Raw genomic sequence first — 18972 nt, 5'->3', positions numbered from 1 at the left:
TTTAAAGAGTATAACTGCTGATATATGTACTTTAAAAAGGAAGGATATATGTATTATAAAGAGGAAGGGAATAAATATTTCTATAGCATAGCATGGCACTGTACTAAGCAATTTACAAATAGTCTTCCTTGCCCCTCACTAGGACCCTGTGAAGTAAATGCTGTTATTATCCCCATTTTATAGTCACAGAAACTGTGACTTGCCCAGGGTCATACAGCTAGTTAAGTGTCTGAAGCTAGATTGGAATTTGGGGATTCCCACCTCGAGGCCCATTGCTCCATCCAGTGATGACTTTCTACAAAACTGAAGAACTGAAGGAGACATATCAAGATGCTTAACCGAGAATAAGGTGACTTCTGACTGTCTAGTCTGTTGGAATGGACTGAATTTTATATAAATACATAAAAATTTTTTTTGGTGGGGCAATGAGGGTTAAGTGACTTGCCCAGGGTCACACAGGTAGTAAGTGTCAAGTATCTGAGGCCGGATTCGAACTCAGGTCCTCCTGAATCCAGGGCCAGTGCTTTATCTACTGCGCCACCTAGCTGCCCTGACTGAATATTTTAATCCTTTTCCTTTTAAAACATTTTAAATGGGGGGCAGCTAGGTGGTGCAGTGGATAAAACATGGGCCCTGGATTCAGGAGAACCTGAGTTCAAATCCGGCCTCAGACACTTGATACTTACTGCCTGTGTGACCCTGGGCAAGTCACTTAACCCTCATTGCCTTAAAAAAAAAAGACCCCCCAAAAACATTTAAAATGACATTTTGTGATGGCTTTAAATTAGTAATACTGATTTTAGTTTTAGCCATCAAAGCAAACTCCTCCCAAGACCCTAAAATTTAAAGGCTTATATAATAGGAGGTCCTTCTTTATTAAATACATATCAAAAATGTTTATGACAAAGTTGGCAGAAATACTTTTTTTTTTTGTAAAGCAATTGGGGTTGACTTGCCCAGGGTCACACAGCTAGTAAGTGTCAAGTGTCTGAGGTCAGATTTGAACTCAGGTCCTCCTGAATCCAGGGCTGATGTGATGCTCTATCCACTGCACCACCTAGCTGCCCCAGCAATACTTCTTGGTTCCATCCAATGGCCCAATTATTTCAAGTAATATTTGATACAAATTCCAGTACAAGCAACCAATCTGAATAGCTCATTGTTACAGGATTTGACCAACAGAAATCTGTGCTATTTCCTCTGACAATTTTCAAAACAGTTTCAGTTATATGGAGAAAATTAAATTCACAAACCTAGTAGCAAAATTACACTAAACAGTGAGTCATACCATTATAAATATTAATCTTTACATTTATACTTCTGAATGTGCTCAATTTTCTTGTTTGTCTTGACTTCTAAAAAAGTTTGTTTTTTTAAATTACTTTGAAAAAGGGACCCTGAAAAGGTTCCCTTTCCACAAGGCAAGCAATCCTCCAGAACATCTGTGGAAGGATGAGGTTTGCTGTTAACAGGTGATTGTGGAAAATAATTTTCAAATTGAAGCTGTAAATTACCTGTTGGAAGCCCCTGCTTTTTACAACTTTAATTCTATCCATAGTGTTATTGATCAGTAAGGAAGGACAGGAAACAGTATGGAAAGGCTTAGTTGATTTCGATGTCATCTTTTTCAGAAGTTATAGGGCCAAGTTTATGGTCTTCATTCTGTTCTACATAATGTATTCTAAGGATAAACTTCAGAATCAGACTGAGAGAACGAAAGGTTAAACTTAGCCTATTAAAGTGAAAAGGTTACAAATACACTAACTTAAAACATCTTCCTCAAATTACTGGTGCTTTTGTTCAATTCACTGTCTTAGACTCAGTAATATTTTCCTGTGCCAAACTATTAGAAATTGTTAAAATGACATAATTAAAATCACAACAATTCATTTGAAATGGGCTTCCAACTATTCATTTTCCAACTGTTGACATTAGAGAAGTAATATACCATATGATGCATCCCTTAGGCATAGGAAGGTAATGTCTTTCTAAGATATGATTCAACTTGAACAGAAGACAGTCGATCTAAACTGTCATCTTGGGGCAGACGTAAGAGCAAAATAATTGATATACTAAACAGTATAATTGGATATATTCCATCCTGGCTAAATTGCATATTTGTGTTCTAATAAGGGCTGCTTAACTTTGCAAACTTGCTTTGTCCTCTTATCTGATTTTGCCCTATAGCTGTCATCCTGCTTCTGACAAAAGCATGCATTCTAGTCAAGTGAGGATATACGTCAGATGTGCAATGCCTATGCTATTTTCTGTTTGTATAGGGAAAGGGTGGGGTGGAAGTTCTTTACCCATTACAGGCAGTTGACTCCATTACTTTAAGTATAGCCAAAGAGACTAGTTTTTTTTCCACATATACATGTTGTGAGGACCTATTCCAAAATAATCCAAATCCTAGAAGATTACATCTCTTAATAAGAAATAGAATTTAAAGTCCTCATACATGAAAGATACTAGTACTTGAACCACCACATATCAGAAATATTTTTAACTCAGACATACTTTAAGATGGGAAACCGCATGAAAAGAAACTAAAGTCCAGCAATCTACACTGCCTTTGTTCTAACATCTTTCTCACACTTTCCTGAGTTACAAAATCTCTTAAGTTAGCATTTCTAATATCAGGTCACAGAATATTTAAGTTAAACAATGACTGAAATCAGATTGCTCTAGTAATAAGAAGTCACTGTGGATAAAGGAATCAAAGGTCTACTCAATCATAATTAAATCATCATTTTATCAACCAAAATAGGGTCTCCAATGCAGAGAAAAAAAGCAACTCTCAGCTGAGTGGAGTAATGTAAAGAGATCACAAAAATGTATTTGAATGCTTTCAAAGGTTGATGATTAAAGCTGGTGTTTTAGAAGTCTTCTTAAGCTATTTTATACTATCTTGGGAAATGTTTTCTAAGATATGCTAGGCAAATGCTTTGTTTAAAAATAAAAACACAAAACACTTCTTTCCCTAAGAAGCCGAATGGATATGAAAAGGGGGCCTTTGTTTACTCTCCATTCTCTTTTCCAAAAGAATTTTTTTTTTTTTTAGTCAGGCAATTGGGGTTAAGTGACTTGCCCAGGGTCACAGAGCTAGTAAGTGTTAAGTGTCTGAGGCCAGATTTGAACTCAGGTACTCCTGAATCCAGGGCCAGTGCCCTATCCACTGCGCCATCTAGCTGCCCCCATCCAAAAGAATTTTTAAGAATTTTCCAAAAGCATTCTCTTTTCCAAAAGAATTTTTATGTTCCAAAGTAACTGATTTGAGAAACACCAAACTTGGATCAATCTCATAAGCTTTCTTGGATGGGCTTTTAAAAAGAAAAATTAAGACTAATTCTTGTTAAGTTCCAAGCACATACATATAGGTAACAGATAAAAGTTTGCAAAGTGTTTACGTTAAAATAAAAAAACTCACAAAACTCCCTGAAAATAACATGTACTATCACATATGTATAAATATTATCACAAATCCTAACATATGATTTCTTTAAAATTTAAAGGCCATATGTAACTATGAGGTATTAATCATGAGTGTCATCTTCAAAATCAAGATTGATGAATTAACTTGTACTATTCTTATTTCTAATAGATCTGGCTTCCTTCAAAGCCAACCTAACATGACTATAGGTCTCTGGAATGGACTAGTACTTACAATGATTACCATGCTTATTTTCTTTTGAACCATTGTGATCACAAAATAACACAAGTGATAGTGTTGGCAGACTATCTCTGTCTGTTCCACTTACTATTCCAATACTTCATCATAACCTCATTCTGTCCATTTCGGCACAAAGATTTCACCATGGTGCTGATGGAACAGCTCTTACTTCCAGCACTTGTTTTCTGAAAACAAACTTTTAACACTAAACTGTATAGCTAATTAACAAAAGGCTTCTGTAGAAATGTGTCCAAAGAACTAACTTGAGACCAAATTTATTTCACTGGTAACCCAGACAATGTTTCTTACAAACAAGGTGCCAAGAAAATGTGGCATTTCTATTTAATGGATTTTTCACTAGAACCATGTCAGTTCCACATCCAATTGTCAATGAAATTAGAGAAATGAGTGATTATTACCCTGTAACCTGTTTGTCCCCAAGAAAATTTCCCAAAACCTATTACTGTCTTTTTTTTGCTTCTTTTTATGAGGCAATTGAGGTTAAGTGACTTGCCGAGGGTCACACAGCTAGTGAGTGTTAAGTGTCTGAGGTTGGATTTGAACTCAGGTCCCTCCTAACTCCAGGGCCCGTGCTCTATCAGCTGCACCACCTAGCTGCCCCCAACCCTATTACTGTCAAAGTAAACCAATAGAATCCACAATACTATCAGATAGAATCATTATCAATACAATACCTCCAACCAATAAAGCATTTCCAAATGAAATCAATATAAGAATTTACTTTTAGGAAATTGATAAAAACAAAACTGGAAGTTTCAGCAGCTTTTAAGAGTTTGACTGATTTAATAAATCCTTTAGCTCCATTGGACCTTGTCTACCAACTGCAAGTGTCATTTTTAAACAAATTAACTTTGATAAAAATGAAGCTTTCAGTTGTTTGGGTTCCTAAGCATTAATCCTCTGTGCTGATGTTATTAGTCTCACCTCCTTAGGATAACTAATTCTAGTTGGAAGTGAATTAAAAGTTTATCATTTGAATCTTTCCTAGATAGCTCAGCTCATATCTTCAACACTATTTTAAATTTTTATCTAAATGTAAAAGTTCAGAGCCATAATTCATCTCGTCTATTTTTCCCAGTGGGGTGGGTGAGGAAATGGGGTGTAAAAGCTGGATTGATAAAGTTGGTACACAGGCAGCTATGTTTAGAAAACGTATTAAAAAGCTATCCCAAGTAGTTAATCTGGCTATGTGCTTCAAAAGGCCCATTTCATTTATAGACAGCAAGGTACAACTGTGGTACACCAATCTCCTTTGTCATTCCTTTGTGATACAATGAGTCAGTCCTTTCTGCATCATTAGCATTTACAACACGGTAACTACAGAGCTCAGATCTTTAGCACAACAGTAAAAACAAAGACCACAGTAGGGATTTAATTTTAAAGAATTTTAATACAAACTTAATATAAACTATTTCAGTCCCTCAACATGTAAGACACTGACTCAAAATACTTTTATACCGTTTTCTTCAAGTATTGCACAATGTAGGTACAAAATTAATATTTACGATTACATTTTCTTCCATAATATATAGCAAAAATCTTTAAACTTTTAACAGAAAATACAATTTGTTTTTTTAAAAAGCAAATATTCGTACATTTTAATTCCACCACTAAGGAATATTCTGTACACAATTTTTAGAATAGTTGATGTCTTTAAGATGGATATTTTACAATTTCAGTAAAAAAAAATACAACATGAAGCTGCTGGAGCTGTCACAGATCACTGTAGTAAAAAGATATAAATGCAATACCATGTAGTAGAAACAATATATATACTCTGATATTTTACAAACTTTGTACTAAATTAAATTATACAATTAGAAAAGACCAATAAACCCACTTATTAGTGCCAATTTTTTATAAAAAAAATTAGCCATGTCCTTGCTATATCTTAAATACTGTAAGAGGCCATATTTGAGAGTATACTTTAAAATGTACAGTCAGTATAAAATAACTTTGTGCTTGGTTGGCAAATGAAAAACGATGCATGTTGTTTATGTAACCAAGCTTGAATGTTTCCATACTACAAGCTTTAAAAAAAATCTCAAGGGGGTGAAAAAAAAATGCCCCCTCGGGCACGTGCATTTCAACTTGTACAATAACATTTCTTTCTTTTTCTTTTTTTTTTTTTTTAGTTAGCCATAACTGGCTGGAATTGCTGGTTAGAATACTGCATGTTATTTAAGCTAAAATTCAAGCCATCCACAAAAGACTTCTCGTTGAGGCCTCCATAGGCCGCAAACATATCAAAGGCATTACTGTATTGGAGAGGACTGAGGTTAAGGGGGCTGTCACCTGGGAACATTCCATTGTTACTACCTTGACCCTGCATATTAGGGAAAATAAACTCCTTTGCATTAGGAGAGAGAGCAGAGGTCTTCTGCTGCTGCTGCTGTGATGGCTGCTGTTGCTGTTGTTGCTGCTGTGGCTGAGGCTGCTGTGGCTGCTGCTGGCTGCCCAGGCCAAGCCCATAGAGAGAGTGCATTGAGGAAGAAATGGCTTTCTGCTTCAAGAGGTCATTCACATTCAAGCCGAGGTTAGTGGGAGAAGTGCGTGCAACCTTGTTGCTACGGCCACTATTTTTCATTTTGGTCGAGCCAAACTTGGTGGCAGCAAAAGTGGCAGTGGTAAAGGTTAAAGGCTGAGTGGATCGGGGCATGAAAGTAGGACTTACAGCAGCAGAGTGACCAAAGGGAGGAGATGGAGAGCTGGACACTGATGAAGCTGGGTCACTTATCGGCATAAACACCTGGGCCTCTGGATTAAAGCTGTTTTTGATCTCCTTATCCAACTCACATCCATTTTCATTATTATCATCCACATAAAGCACCTTCACTGGTCCCTTTTCACCAATTTGGTATGAAACCTCAAATGGGTCGATCCAAACACTAAGATCCTGGGGCAGGTTTCCACGAACATCATCAATGTCCAAACCACTCTCTTTGGATGCTTGTTCAATCACTGGGTCCACTTTATCCCCTATGTGTATACATCTAAACCCTGATCCTTTGTATGGCTTTTCTGGATACCAGTGCCCTTCATATTTCTTTTTAAGAAGTCTTTCAAGTTCTTCACCAAAAATGTTGACTCGTCGCCTGGGAAGCTTATTGTACAAATACGAAATAATAAAATTTAGTGCTACTTGGATTTCAAGCTGCATAGCTGCTATGCCACAAGGTTAAGTTTGTGCTTCAACCCCCCCCTCAAAAAAAAAAAGTTCAGTTTGTGGCAAAGAAACAAAATTTCATTCAAAGTGCTGGTACTAGTAGATTATTATCCTTCACCTTGAGCAGTCTTGTTCCTTAAAGAAAAAAAAAACAAAAGCAAACATATCCAAATAAGGAAAGTGTAAGATAAATCCCTAAGGCCCACTCCTTACCCCCCAACAAAGCATTTTACTTTTGAAAACAGGAAAAAATTACTTAAGAAACAGTCAACATAAAATAAAGGAACATGCACACTTGGAAACTCTCTTAAAAGTTCAAAACTTCATGGCAAAATTTATGGCTCATAGAGAACACGAACTTAAATTGTAATTTAAAAGAAAAAGATAACGCTGGGTAATAGCTGCAAATTTGCCAGGTCTGATTACAAATTCTTACTTCAAACAATTCATAAAACTGAATCACACAAATTTTGCAACATGCTAGATTTACTATTAATAAATCCAAGAATCATTTGGTTTTGAATGTTAATTTGGTAGTCAAATGCCTTTTAAACTCTATTAACTGACATTCTTCCCATGTGTAAACTTCAATTAGACATTTTAAAGTTTTAGCTTTAGGTAAAGATAATTTTAGGAAGTAGTCTCATACACTATGCCAGGATTATCCCCTCTTCCTCTGTTTTCAGAACTTTCATTAGAAAATGTTTTACTATAAACAGAGTTCAACATATGGTCTACGAGTTGGCTTTAGAGAGGTTGGCCATAATGTTTCTATTTCCATCTACTAACTTAAAGGATCTAGTTATATTTTAGCTTATTGGTATATACTGTTTAACTCTGTTTTAATAATAGCCATTTAGAAATCTGGGAAATTAAAAACACTAAGTTTCATTTTTACTTACAAAAATATTTCAAGTCAATATATTGCTAAAAATAAACTACAGACGCTAATGAAATGTACTATTTGGTAAAATTTTTTAATCACCTGCAATTTTTAAATATACTATGGTCATGAAAAACAACAAATCTAACCTGGACTTTTTCTCTGTCATTAAAAAACAATTCCAGATTCTGAAAATAAATCCTCATAAGACTCACTGACAAAAGAAAAATAAATTTCAAAATTCCATTGATCATTCTGTTTTAACGGGGAGTGTTTCCTGAATTTTATCCAGATTTTAAAAAGCCACCACCCTCCCCCCTAACGATAAGGGCACAGCCAAAGAGGCTGAACGATAAGGCTGGCCGACCTTTAAACGATTGCTGGATCAGCACTGGGTGGGGATAAGAAAAGATCAAGGGCAAACAGAAGATAATTACAAAAGGGAGCGATGTGGTCCAGTGGGGCGGTTTTCGGAGGACCTTTAAAAAAGGCGGTGGAGAGTAAGAGCCCGGTTCCATTTCTCCCGGCTGGGGTAACAAAGGGCATAGAATTATGCCCCGGCTGTCCCCAAACTCTCCGCACTTGCCCAGCCACCGGCCGGGACCCCGTGCGCAGCCCTAGAAAGGGCCGGGCAGCCCGGGGAGAAGGAGGAAATTCAGGCCGGCAGGGCTTTTAAAGCCCGGACTCTGAAGAGGGACCCACGGGAGGAGCGAGGGCGAGGGGGTGGGGGGGAAGGTAGTTTAAAAGCCGAGCTAGGAGCGGAGCGTGAGGAATTACATAAACAGCCGGTTGGGTCTCATTAGATTTCTGCTCACAAGCCCTGGGGCCCGGGCTCCTCCAGCAGCAGCAGCAGCAGCAGCCACTGCCGCCGCCGCACGGGGGGGTGGGGGAGGGAAGGGAGGGTGCGGGGGAGGGGGTGGGGTAAGGTCCCGGGAGGAGGAGAGGGAGGTGAAGGAGGACGAGGGGGCGAGCGGAGGAGGCCCGGCCGCCAGGCTGACCCGGTCCGGGCCCGCAGCCCAAGGGCCCCGGTCCGCCCGAGTCTCCCTCCCCTCCTCCTCAGTCACCTCCGTAACCGGACCCGGCCGCCGCCCCTCCCCGCCCGGAGGCTCCTGGGCCCCGGCCAGACCCCAGGGGAGCCCCGGGGTCTCTTCAGCTGGTCGCCCTTCGCTGACCCGCCGGGGTTGGCGTTGCAGCCCCTTCGCCCGCAGTCAGTCAGTCAGTCAGTCAGTCAGTCAGTCAGTCAGTCAGTCAGTCAGTCAGTCAGTCAATCAGTCAGTCAGTCAGTCAGTCAGTCAGTCAGTCGTGGGGACGCTCTGCCCCCGGACCCGCGCCGCTGTCCAGTCAGTCAGTAAAGCCTCGCCCGGTCTCCGGTCGCGGAGAGAGGACAGCCTAGGCGGAGCTCCTGTCCCTCGATACTTACTGACTGCTCCGGAGCTGCTTCCACAACAGACCGGGCCGCAGGGCGGGGGCGGAATGGAGGATGGCGCGGGGTGGGGAGTGAGGGGCCCGGCTGAGTGCAAGAAACAACGAACCCGGGGCTGGACCACGGAAATGTGTCGCGACTCCTTCGAGGTCGGGGGAGGCGGCTGCAGGGGCGGGGGGGAGTCCGATGAAGTGCGGTCTCTTCCCCCCGGTACACACTCGGATGCCCCGGCCCAGCTTTCTCCCCGATGTCAGCCCACTCCGCCCCGGGCCAGAGCTCCGCTCCTTCTGCTGCGGCGCGCGCCCCGCCTCTCGTTTTATAGCGACCCCGCCCCTTTCCCTCCCCGCCCCTCCCCGCCCCTCCTCTCCCTCCGTCGGGGCGGTGGGGGCGCGCATCCGCGCGCCCGCCCGGCGAGCGTCACTCCGCTCCAGACTTCGTAGCCATTCCCCGCCCCGAAACCTCACAACCCTAGGGCTCTTGCTCGTCACTCCACCCCTGCCCTGCCCCCTTCAACCATTGGTCAGGTCCCACCTGCCAATCGGACTCCGTAAGAGGAGCACGGAAGAGTTGGGGAGGGTGGGGTTTGGGGGGGGGGTGCAGGAGGGCGAGGGCATACCCCGGTACTCGAGATTTAGCCAATGAGACAACGTTCTCGAATGAACGGGGGCGGGACGAGGAGGGTTTTTGAAGCGAGATTGGACAGAAGGAGTGCCAGTAAGACAGAAGTTGGGGGGGCGGGGTGGGGTGGAAGCAAACTGAGGTGGGGTGGGGGCGGGGATCGGAGTGGGGGGGAGTGAAGGGGGGTGTGGGGGAGGGGAATTGGTAACTAGATGAAGTCCCTGGGGAGTATAAAAGGGGCTGGAGAGAGAGGCGGCAGAGAGGCTTGGAAAATATCCAACACCTGTGGGACTGAGTCTTGCTTAGGAAAATCCCACCTTTAGAGGAACTGTCCTCAGCAAACGTTAAGAAAGTCCAGAAGGAAGGTGGTGGGACCCTTGTGCTGGGGACCCTTACACGCAATTGTATTAATGATTAATTCCCCCGCCCCCACTCCCCAGCTGAAACAACTGCCACCCGGAGGGAAAGAAGCAACTGCAGAATCCAAACCTGCTGGGGTGGGGGTGGGGAGAGGGGCCACCCAACTGACCCCACCTCCCACACCTCGTGGCAGTTAAACTGCCTCCTGCTTTCCACATCCAGCTGTCAGTCCGTCTCCTCCTGGCAACCCCAGGAGCAAAAGCATTGGCTTGGGATGACTTTGGCCCTGGAGATGAGCGGAGGAGGACATTTCTTTTTCAAATATGTCAAACCCAGCCCCCCTGCACTCAAGAAATGGGGACGCCTAGTGCTGTTCTGCTGGATGGCCTGTCTGAGTATTTTTATTTAAGCACCAATTTTTGAAATGTCTTTTTACCTCTGTGCACATAATAAACATATGGTATCGCCCTGTCATGCCCTGTATTGTATTACCAGCCTGTTCCTTTAAGACCTTTTTCAGTTGAAGTGTGTAAAGGGAAAAAAAAAATTGGGGAGGGGAAAAGGAGTGATTGGAGGGGGTGAGGGTAAACAGGGAGGTGGGCCTTCTTCACAACCTGCAGCAGAGAAATGTATGAAGTTACAGTGGGAGTAGAATTGTCTCCCCCCTTGCTAAAAATATTACTCACAGGTAGCAACGATGTCTGATTGGCCACACTTTCCCCTTAGCAACCAGGCAATTGGTTGTTTGGTATCTGGGAGGAATACGTCAAACTCCAATTTGGAAAAGGGGAGAGAGAAGAAATGGGAGGGAGCAAGGGTTGGGGAGAGACACAAGGAAGGAGTAGGGAGAGAGAGATGGGAGGAGGAGGAAGAGGAGAAAAAAGGGAGGGGGACACAAGGAAGGAGAGAGGAGGAGCAAGGAGGAGGAGCGAGGAAGAAGGGAGGAGGTCACAAGGAAGGGGAAGAGTGAGAGAAGGGGGGAGGTGGAGAAGAGAGGAGGAAAGGGGTGGGGAGAAAGAAGAGGAAGAAAAAGGACTCGGAATAAGAAGGGAGGGAGGAAGGGGAGGGGAAAAGAGAGAAAAGGGCGAGCGAGAGCAAGGAGGGAGTGAAGCAGTGAATGGAAACGCCCATCTTTCTAAACTCCTCTCCGCATCCTTTTCCAAAGCACTTCAGGGACCACGGGTGGGGGGAAAAAGGCATAGGGTCACTTTCTCCCAGAAACTTCGAGGAGTGCCCCCAGCCTGTTTCAAGGAAGTTAGACAAGCAACTAACCCACAAGTTGTATATGCTGAGAACTGGCATGACGACAGTGGCTGGAGCTCCAAGGCAACGACTCACTTCACGAAACAAGCCCAGAGGCTTTTAATTTCACGGATATAGAGTCTGAACCGAGTCTTCTCCCCCACCCGCATCCCTTCTCCCCTGCTCATTCTTATTCTTCTCATTCTTCTTGTTATTGTTATTTTTAAGAAGGGAGAGATGGAAGAATATTTTCTTCTAAAGCTGACTGCGTGTAGGTGTGGGGAAAGGGTGTGTGTGGAATGGGGGTGGTGGTCAGATGACTGATTTAATATTCAGTGCTCAGATTCCTAAAAAGACAGGCCTAAATATGCACACACGTCTATTTTTCGACCGGACCTGTGATTTCACGGGCGTAGGCAGCTCCCCGTTCTGCAGTTTAAGCGGCTTAGAGTTGCCTGGAACACTGAGTTAAGCGACTTGTCCAGGGTCACACAGCCAACAGGCGTCACCGGTGGTACTGGAACCCCCAGCCAGCTCCATGCACACACTAAGCTGATCTTCCTTCTATATACCATTTTCCTATAGAGTTAGGAACTGGACCTGTGATTTCATTAGTATGGAGAAGTCCCAGGTGAGGAAACTCCCTCTACCAAAGCATGTTGGCACCTCTTCAGAAATTTATAGTCTTACAAAATTGCCTAGGATATGGAAAAGTTAAGTAACTTGCCTAGGGTCATATAGCCATTATTTGTCATAGACAGGACTTGAACCCAGGTCTGCCTGGCTCTTCCTAATGAAGGTAGCTTCCACACAGGGAGTTTCCTATACAGATGAAATAAACAAGTGAAAAAGCAAGTATTAAGCACCTACTATGTGCCAGTTGTCCTGCTACGTTCTAGAGATTTAAAAACAAGCGAGTGAAACAGTCCCTGCCAGAGAAGACATTTAATGGGGAGATAGCTCTCCATCCAGTGTCCCTGGGCTTCTTTGCTTTCTTTCTTTTTTTTTTTTTTTTTTTTTGGTGAGGCAATGGGGGTTGAATGACTTGCCCAGGGTCACACAGCTAGTGTCAAGTGTCTGAGGCCAGATTTGAACTCAGGTCCTCCTGACTCCAGGGCCCGAGCTCTATCCACTGCACCATCTAGCTGCCGCCCCCCCCCCTTTTCTAGGTATCCCAAATGCATGTTGAAAGTGCCTTCTCAGTTTCTGGGTTTTATTTGCTGCTAAAAATTTAACTCAGGTTGTCTAGTGTAAAGTTGTCAGTTATAATGAAATATGACACTTCCACTGTCAAATGGTCTCTTCCCTGTACCTTACACTTTCATAAAGGAAATGATATGTGCACAAAAGGGGGAAGGAGATAAGCATTAATTAACCTGCTATTTGATTCTCTAAATAACCCTAGGTAATATTATCCTCATTTTACATTTAACTGAGGCAGAGTTTAAGTGACTTGCCCAGGGTCACACAGCCATTAAGTGTCTGAGACTGGATTTGCACTCGAGTCTTCCTGATTCTAGACCTACTGTTCCCTCTGCTAGGCTACCTAGCTGCCTCTAGTCATGTAAGACTGAAAGATTTTTTATATTTTTTGTTGAATTCTTCCTTGAAAGCACTGGCTCTATAGTTGAGTCCCTGTATTCAAATCGTGTCCCTAACACCTCCTAACTGTGAGACATTGGGTGAATGATTTCCCTTCTCTGGGCCTCAGTTTCCTCATCTATGAAACAAGGGAGTGGACTAGATGGCTTCTTAGATCTTTACCACCTCTCTAACTATGATCCTGCTCATGCCTCAGAAACATTCACTCCACTTATCATTTGGCAAATATGGATCACATATATGTTGCCTGAGATTAGAAATTCAGCCCTAAAGATATTGGAATACTGAGAAATCCTGTAGGGTCCTTTTCTTTTTTCTTTTCTTTCTTTCTTTTTCCCCCCCCTGCAGGGCAATGAGTGTTCAGTGACTTGCCCAGGGTCACACAGCTATCAAATGTCTGAGACTGGGGCAGCTAGGTGACGCAGTGGATAGAGCACCGGCCCTGGATTCAGGAGGACCTGAGTTCAAATTCAGCCGCAGACACTTAATACTTACTAGCTGTGTGACCCTGGGCAAGTCACTTAACCCCAATTGCCTCACTAAAAAACAAAAACAAAATGTCTGAGGCTGGATTTGAACTCAGGTCCTCCTGAATCCAGGTATCCACTACACCACCTAGCTGCCCCCATTGTAGGGTCCTTTTCAAGAAAGACTACATGTCATGATGGATAGAGGGGCCAACCTTGGGAGTTAGTTTCAAGACCTGCCTTTGGTCTGTGAGAGAGTCACTTAAATTCTCAGTGGTTCAGACAACTCTAAGACTATAAATTGCAGACATTCCTATCTGCATTGGTGAAGGGAGCTTCCACATAGGGAGTTCCCTGTACAGATGAGATAAATGAATGAAAAGCATTTATTAATCACCTACAATATGTCAGGCAAGCAGAGAAAGCAAGATAGTTCTTGTCCTGAAGGAGCTTACATTGCAGTAGAGAACCAGACTTAAAGGGCAGCCAGAACTTGGAAGGGCAGGGGGATGGTATAGAGGCAGCAGCAAGGTTTGGAGATGGCCGGAAGTGGCATGGTGGCCTGATTCCAGAGGAGATAAGCTGAGAGCTCATTTATCAGAGCTCAGGGTCCCAGGAGCAGAATCTGAGTTCCAGTAAAAGGAGGAGGGTCAGAGTGCCAGCTACATGGTTTGGAAATTACAAGAAATCATGTCTACTTCCATAAAAAAAAAATGAAGGCTATAAAGTCCTTAAAGGCAAGATGATTTTCTCCCACCCCTCTGGTGTATAATCTCTTTCGTATTACACCACTCACCTAGTAGGTACTAGTTAAGTGTCAGCTGAATCATGGGATTATAGTCAGCCATCAAGCATTTATTAGGTGCTTAGCTATGGGCCAGGCAAGTTGGATGGGCCATCTAGGCCAACCTTTTAATTGGTTGAGACCCAGAGGAGTCCAGTGATTTCGCAGGTAGTAAGTGGCAGAGTCAGGATTTGAACCCAGGCCAGTCTTCAAAGTCACTGTTTTTTTATGGTTCAAATACTATTCTATTATATTCGCATACTGTAATTTGTTCAACCATTCTCCCAGTCAATGGACACCAACTTTGTTTCTAGTTCTTTGCTATCACAAAAGTGCTGCTATGGATATTTTTGGTGTATATTTACCTTTTCTGCATTTGACTTTTGGGGGTGTATGACAAGCCATGGGATCTCTGGGTAAAAGGTATGGAGATCACAATCATTTTTTAACCTAATTACAAATTGCTTTCCAAAATGGTTGGATCAATCTTCCCACAGGCTTTCCAAAATTGACTATTTCCATCTTTTGCCATCTTTGCCAATTTGATTGGGTATGAGGTACTATCTTGGTTACAAAGCAGTATTCTTTGTGTTAACAAAAAGGTGGAAACAAATAGGGTGCCCGTCAATTGGGGAATAGCCAAACAAATTATTATGTTCTGAGTGTACCAGACAAAACGATAAATATAAGAAATTCAGAGAAATATGGGAAGACTTAATGAACGAATACAGAATGAAGTGAGCAGAATCAGGAGAAAGACACAGGAGACTACAGTAATATAAGCAAAAACAATATTAAAAAAGTATTCAGTATGCCCAAAGGGCGATAAAGCTGTGCATACCCTTTGACCCAGCAATCCCACTTTTAGGTCTTTTGCCCAAAGAGATCATGGAAGGGGGAAAGGGACCCACATGTACAAAAATATTTATAGCTGCTCTTTACGTGGTAGCAAGGAATTGGAAGTTGAGGGGGTGCCCATCAATTGGGGAATGGCTGGACAAGTTGTGGTATATGAATACAATGGAATACTATTGTGCTGTAAGAAATGATGAGCAGGAAGAGTTCATAGAAACCTGGAGGGTCTTACATGAGCTGATGATGAGTGAGATGAGCAGAACCAGAAGAACATTGTACACAGTATCATCAACATTGAGTGTTGACCTACTGTGATGGACTATATTCTTCTCACCAATGCAATGGTACAGCAGAGTTCCAGGGAACTCATGATAGAAGAGGATCTCCAAATCCAAGAAAAAAAAAAGAAAGAAAGAAAGAACTGTGGAGTATAGATGCTGATTGAACCATATTATTTCTTTTGTTTTGGGTGCTGTTGTTTTTTTTTTCTATTTTGAGGTTTTGCATCACTGCTCTGATTTTTTCTCTTGTAACAGGATTAATGCAGAAATAGGATTAATGTTATTATGTTTATATATGTGTGTGTATATATCTATATCTATATGTATATGTATAGAGATATATAGATATAACCTATATCAGATTACCTGCTGTTTAGGGGAGGGGGGAGGGAGGGGAGGGAGGGAGAAAAATCTGAAATTGTAAAGCTTGTATAAACAAAAGTTGAGAACTATCTTTACATGTAACGGAAAAAATAAAATACCTTATACATAAAAAAAAAAAGTATTCAGGGGGCAGCTAGGTGGTGCAGTGGATAGAGCGCCAGCCCTGGAGTCAGGAGTACCTGAGTTTAGGTCTGGCCTCATACACTTGACACTTACTGGCTGTGTGGCCCTGGGCAAGTCACTTAACCCCAATTGTCTCACCAAAAAAAAAAAAAGTATTCAGGCTCCGATTAATTATGATCAGTCTTAGTCCTAGAGAAAACAAGCCTCTTTTCTCTCCATAAAATGTCACTTATGCTATCAGATGTTTGTTTTGTTGTTCGATTGTGCTTAACTGTTTTTTAAATTTTTCTTGTATAAGAGAGGATTTAGGGACAGCTAGGTGGCACAGTGGATGAAACACCGGTCCTGGATTCAGGAGGACCTGAGTTCAAATCCAGCCTCAAACACTTGATACTAGCTGTGTGACCCTGGGCACATCACTTAACCCTCATTGCTCTGCCCAAAAAGAGAGAGAGAGAGAGAGAGAGAGAGAGAGAGAATTCATTGGGGATGAAGAAATGAGGAGGGTTTCATATTGGGAAATGACTGCAGTGTAAAACCTAAACAAGGCCTCAAATACTTATATACTCTATTAGATCTGTTATCTTCCTGGTTAAGGAGTTCCCTCCTATGATGCTAATTGCAACTCATCCATGTCTGCCTATCCCATATGACTCTTGTCCATATCCTTCCATTTAAGTTTACCATAGCAAGTCTACCCAATGTTTTGGAGGCCTTCCTTTCTTTGTCTTGACAACTCAAAGAAACTATTGGAGCCCTCTTCCCATCTGCCATACTTTGCCCTCTCCATGTGACCAGACCATCATCTTTTCCTAGCTTACAATTTCTTGATGATTTCTTTTGCTCCTGTCCTTCCTTGGCTTCTCATTGGATATATGTTACAGCCTGCTTACACCTCCTGTGGCTATTCCTGTTGCTTTCTGGGCAACAAGGCACATTTTTAATTCTTTGGAGATTTTAAAAGTACACCATGTCTCAGTTCCACAGAGCAACAGATAGGATGGTAATATTGAAAAGATGAATCTTTGCTTTCATGGAAAACTTGGTGAAGGTGTTTTTAATTTCCTGAGAGAAATTCAACCCAAGACTTTCTGCCTTTTCAGCCCTGGGCTCAAATAATCCATCTATATTGTGTGCCCAGATATATGTTACCTGTGGAGAAGCTTATAAGAGGTCTGTCTTTACTTTGACTTCTGTTACATCTGGACAGGTTTAATTTATGATTTCTTGAAATATAGCGTCCAAAGTTTTGTTTTTAATTCTGATTTCCAAGGAGTTCAGTGACTTAAATGATCTCTCCTTGACCTGTTTTATAGGTCAGTATCAGTTAACTTTTGTTTTCTTCTATTTTTCAGGCTTTAGATTTTGCTCTAATGTCTCACTATCTCATGTCGTCATTGTTTGTTTTGTTCATTCTAGTTTTCAAGGAGTCTTTTTCTTGAGTAAAGTTTACCACTTTCTCTTCTAAGCTATTCTCCTACTTTTATCCTCCAGAGCTTAGATTTAATCTTTAAATCCCTTGATTCATTTCTTCTAGTTATGTATGCAGTTTTTGTGTACAGCATATTTTTTCCCTTTGTGGCTGCTTCTCGTTGTTATAGAGTTATTTGCAGGAACTGCCTTACTTTTCGATTTGCATTCTCAGTACTTAGCACAATGCTTTACACATAGTTTCATAAATACTTCATTCACTCATTATTTTTGAGGATTTCTAGATTTGCTTAATGCAGCTTGGTGTTTCCTTGATTTACTCTCCCACTTTAGTTCCTGAGTTGGGCCTTCGTGCCTGGGACATCCCCTCCCCTGTTTTTGGGTAGGGTGATTGACCATGCTTGGAGGGCTCCTGAATTGACCTCAAGCTTCCAGAGTTAGGTCCCTCCCTGGATCTTTGAGTTTTAGTATGCCTGTATCTTTAGGGCCTTCTCTAGCATCTAAAGACAGAGTGTTAGGGATCTTAGAATTTCTTGGTCTGGGGGGATCCTAGTCTGGGCTCTGTAGCACCATCTTGTCACTCACTGGTTTGTCAAGGTCACCTCCCTAGACCTTTCTGACATTCCTGGGTCTCTGTCAAGGGAGCCCTTGGCTCTTGCTATCTTTAGATATAGAGACTTGCAGGTTTTATGTGTCCCTGGTCATCTCCATGTGCACTGGGAGGCCTTTTGCGGGCACCAGCTTTGTCAGTTTCACCCTTTCCTATCGCCCTTGGGCTTTTGCCTGACCTCATGAAATCAGAGGAAGAATAATTCACTTACTGCAGTATCTCACTCATTGGATTTCTTGAACATTATTCAAGTCTGGTGTGTACTTGAGGAAGTATGTGGAAGCTAGACAGCCTGTCTCTGGTTCAGGCAGCCATCTTGGATGGAAGTTTCAGGCCCTAAAGATCTCAAGGTCTCTAAAAAGGTTCTAAGCCAAATGTTTTTGTACTTGGAATTTGTACAATCGTCTTTTGCATTTTTAGATCACCTAAAATGGAGGTATTCATGATATATATACCAGGGACCTGCTTCTGGGAAAAGACATAATACATTTCCCCACCATGTCGGGGAGAGCAGCCTCTCTTCATTGTTAAGCTAGGACAGGCTTCATCTTTAAAACTACCAGACTAGGACAGCTTCTGACTTTGTGCCCAGGGGTTGAAGGTCCTATTCCCTGCCCCCCAACACAACCTCAGTAAACTAAACTGGGTGAGGGGGAGGACTACCTCTTTTGACCCTATGGATCTGAGAAATAAGCTTGGAGTTTTCATCTGTCTTGATTGTTCTTTTCACTTTTTAACACAGGCTGGGGACTTCATCAGTGGATCTTGATCCATTTCAGAAGCTTAATCCATGGTGACCTTGGAAGACCAGATTCCAGGCTGGCCAGCTCCACAAGGAAACCCTAATTTCTTAGTCCAGGGGACCAGGACTTGATTGGAGTAGGGAGGCTTTAGATTTGGAACTTGGTGGGACTAAGCTTTCTCATCCTCTGAGAGTGAGGTAGTGTATTAAGAGTGGTTGGTTGGCGGGGGGGGGGGGGGGGGGTGCAGCTAGGTGGCACAGTGGATAAAGCACTGGCCCTGGATTCAGGAGGACTTAAGTTCAAATCCGG

General features: G+C 42.4%; 1 protein-coding gene across 1 annotated transcript; it reads right to left on the bottom strand.

Annotated features, from left to right (window-relative positions):
* Positions 1–5061: 5061 nt before the first annotated feature.
* Positions 5062–9299, bottom strand: TOB1 (transducer of ERBB2, 1). The gene is made up of 2 exons (XM_044002801.1): positions 9161–9299; positions 5062–6992 (listed from the first exon to the last, which is right to left on the bottom strand). Exon 2 carries the CDS (start codon positions 6849–6851, stop codon positions 5823–5825), a length of 1029 nt encoding a protein of 342 aa, XP_043858736.1. The 5' UTR covers positions 6852–6992; positions 9161–9299; the 3' UTR covers positions 5062–5822.
* Between the last annotated feature and the right edge of the window lie 9673 nt (positions 9300–18972).

The sequence above is a fragment of the Dromiciops gliroides genome, chromosome 4, assembly GCF_019393635.1.
Source record: "Dromiciops gliroides isolate mDroGli1 chromosome 4, mDroGli1.pri, whole genome shotgun sequence".
Classification (NCBI taxonomy): domain Eukaryota; kingdom Metazoa; phylum Chordata; class Mammalia; order Microbiotheria; family Microbiotheriidae; genus Dromiciops; species Dromiciops gliroides.
This window is presented reverse-complemented; position numbering and strand designations above follow the sequence as displayed.